This window comes from Mesitornis unicolor, unplaced genomic scaffold (assembly GCF_000695765.1).
Source record: "Mesitornis unicolor isolate BGI_N332 unplaced genomic scaffold, ASM69576v1 scaffold53442, whole genome shotgun sequence".
Taxonomy (NCBI): Eukaryota; Metazoa; Chordata; class Aves; order Mesitornithiformes; family Mesitornithidae; genus Mesitornis; species Mesitornis unicolor.
The window spans coordinates 1-1591 of NW_010172263.1; the positions used below are offsets into that span (position 1 = coordinate 1).

The 1591-nt window shown below is 41.6% G+C and overlaps 1 protein-coding gene across 1 annotated transcript in view; it reads left to right on the plus strand.

Annotated features, from left to right (window-relative positions):
• The first annotated feature begins 561 nt into the window (after window positions 1-561).
• The window catches only part of SETD4 (SET domain containing 4), an 8873-nt gene continuing 7843 nt past the window's right edge, over window positions 562-1591 (plus strand). Inside the window, exons 1-2 of the mRNA XM_010180303.1 lie at window positions 562-631; window positions 1078-1173. Coding sequence (XP_010178605.1) covers window positions 562-631; window positions 1078-1173 — 166 coding nt within the window. The remainder of the gene's footprint in view (window positions 632-1077; window positions 1174-1591) is intronic.

Below are 1591 nucleotides of genomic sequence, written 5' to 3' on the forward strand. Positions count from 1 at the left end.
GGTGGGCCTGCGGCGGGTGGGGGGTTGTGAGGGCGGTGGCGGACATTGGACAGCGTGTTCGTCTTTGCCCTTCCTTCCGTGGCGAAATTCAGCCCGGAAGGGAATCGGGGGCCGGTGTCAGGCCGCCCAAGGGAGATGGATTTCTCGTTACCCTCTCCAATCCCTACTGCCTTAAAGTGCGAGGGGCATAGGCGGTCCCAGGCGGAGGATTTGGGATGTTGCCTGTCAGGCCAGGAGGCGAGGGAGAGGCCTAGCCGTGCGGCAGGGAGGTGCCGGGGCGATAGAGGGCTGCGGCCATGCCGTGGCCAAGGTGATGTTTGGAGATAAAGGCCTCCCGTTTTCCCTCACCCCTGTCACACACCCGCGTTCAGGGCTTTTCTTGTAGTGCATTTTCTAAACTTTAAACTTATTCGCAGATTATTAAACACGCAGTGTCCTGATTTCTCATATTAGCATAATAGAAACGCAGTATTTGAAAGTAACGTTAAATGTTTTTAAATAACTATTTTTTTTTCCCCTCCAATTCAGGTTGTCTAAATAAGGCAAAATCTGTTTCTTAATATGAAGAAAAGCAGAGGCCGGACAGGTCGAAATAGAAGAAGAAAACACTTGCAGAGTTTTAAGGATGGAGGTACAATCTCTGCAAGTGCTTCAAAGTAATAAAATAACCAATTGTCTGTCAAGTTGTCATTTTGTGGTACATATTTGTTAAACACCTTTGTGTTTTGAAAATAGCATTCGTGTTAGCTTTTTCCATGAAGGTATTCTAGTATTAGTTTACCAAGCAGAGCATGGTGAGTATTGTGAGCTCTCTTTTCTGGCTAATGGCAAGTACGATATTATTCTTCAATTCCTTGAATAGGCTCAATAGCTCCTACAGTTCTGAGAGCTCCCACTGCCCAGATGCCCAGAACTTAGTAAGTTAGTTCAAGGGGAACCTTTCTTGCTATTCTATTATGCTGTACTAAGATGTCCAAAATACAGTTTTTCGTACTATACAGTAAAATTTTTCAGTTTCCTTTATTTTCCAGTAGAATGCTATTTTATAGTATTAATCACGTCTTTTTTTCATTTTAGTCAACTGCAGTGACAAGCAGGAATACATTAAACTTCAGAAGTGGCTGAAAGACAGAGGGTTTGAAGACAGTAACTTAAGACCAGCAGAATTCTGGGGTAATGTTTTAATTATTAATTAGTGATAAAAATTTCTTATTTTTTAAGAATGTTAGATTCCAGCTTTCCTTTAGAATCACACACCTGGCTGGCATCAGGAAAAAGAGCCAGTTACTGTTAGTCTTTTAAGGACTTCTGGCAAATGCATGTCAATGTCATTTAACATAAACAAGTAGGTATGGAGGCCTGAAGCAGTGTAAACTGTTTCTTGTATGAAGATGATCTTGTGTGGAACTCTTGTATGAGAATACTCTTGTATGCTGCAAAACATGCACAGCTGTGCTGAATTCCATGCAGGTATTGCGATTTTAAGTGTTAGTAGTACAGTTTTAAAGAAGAGTGATATCTCTTAAAGTATTTTCAGAATCAGAACCTGACCTTGTTAAAATTTCGTAGTCTCTTTTTCCTCATTCAAGTT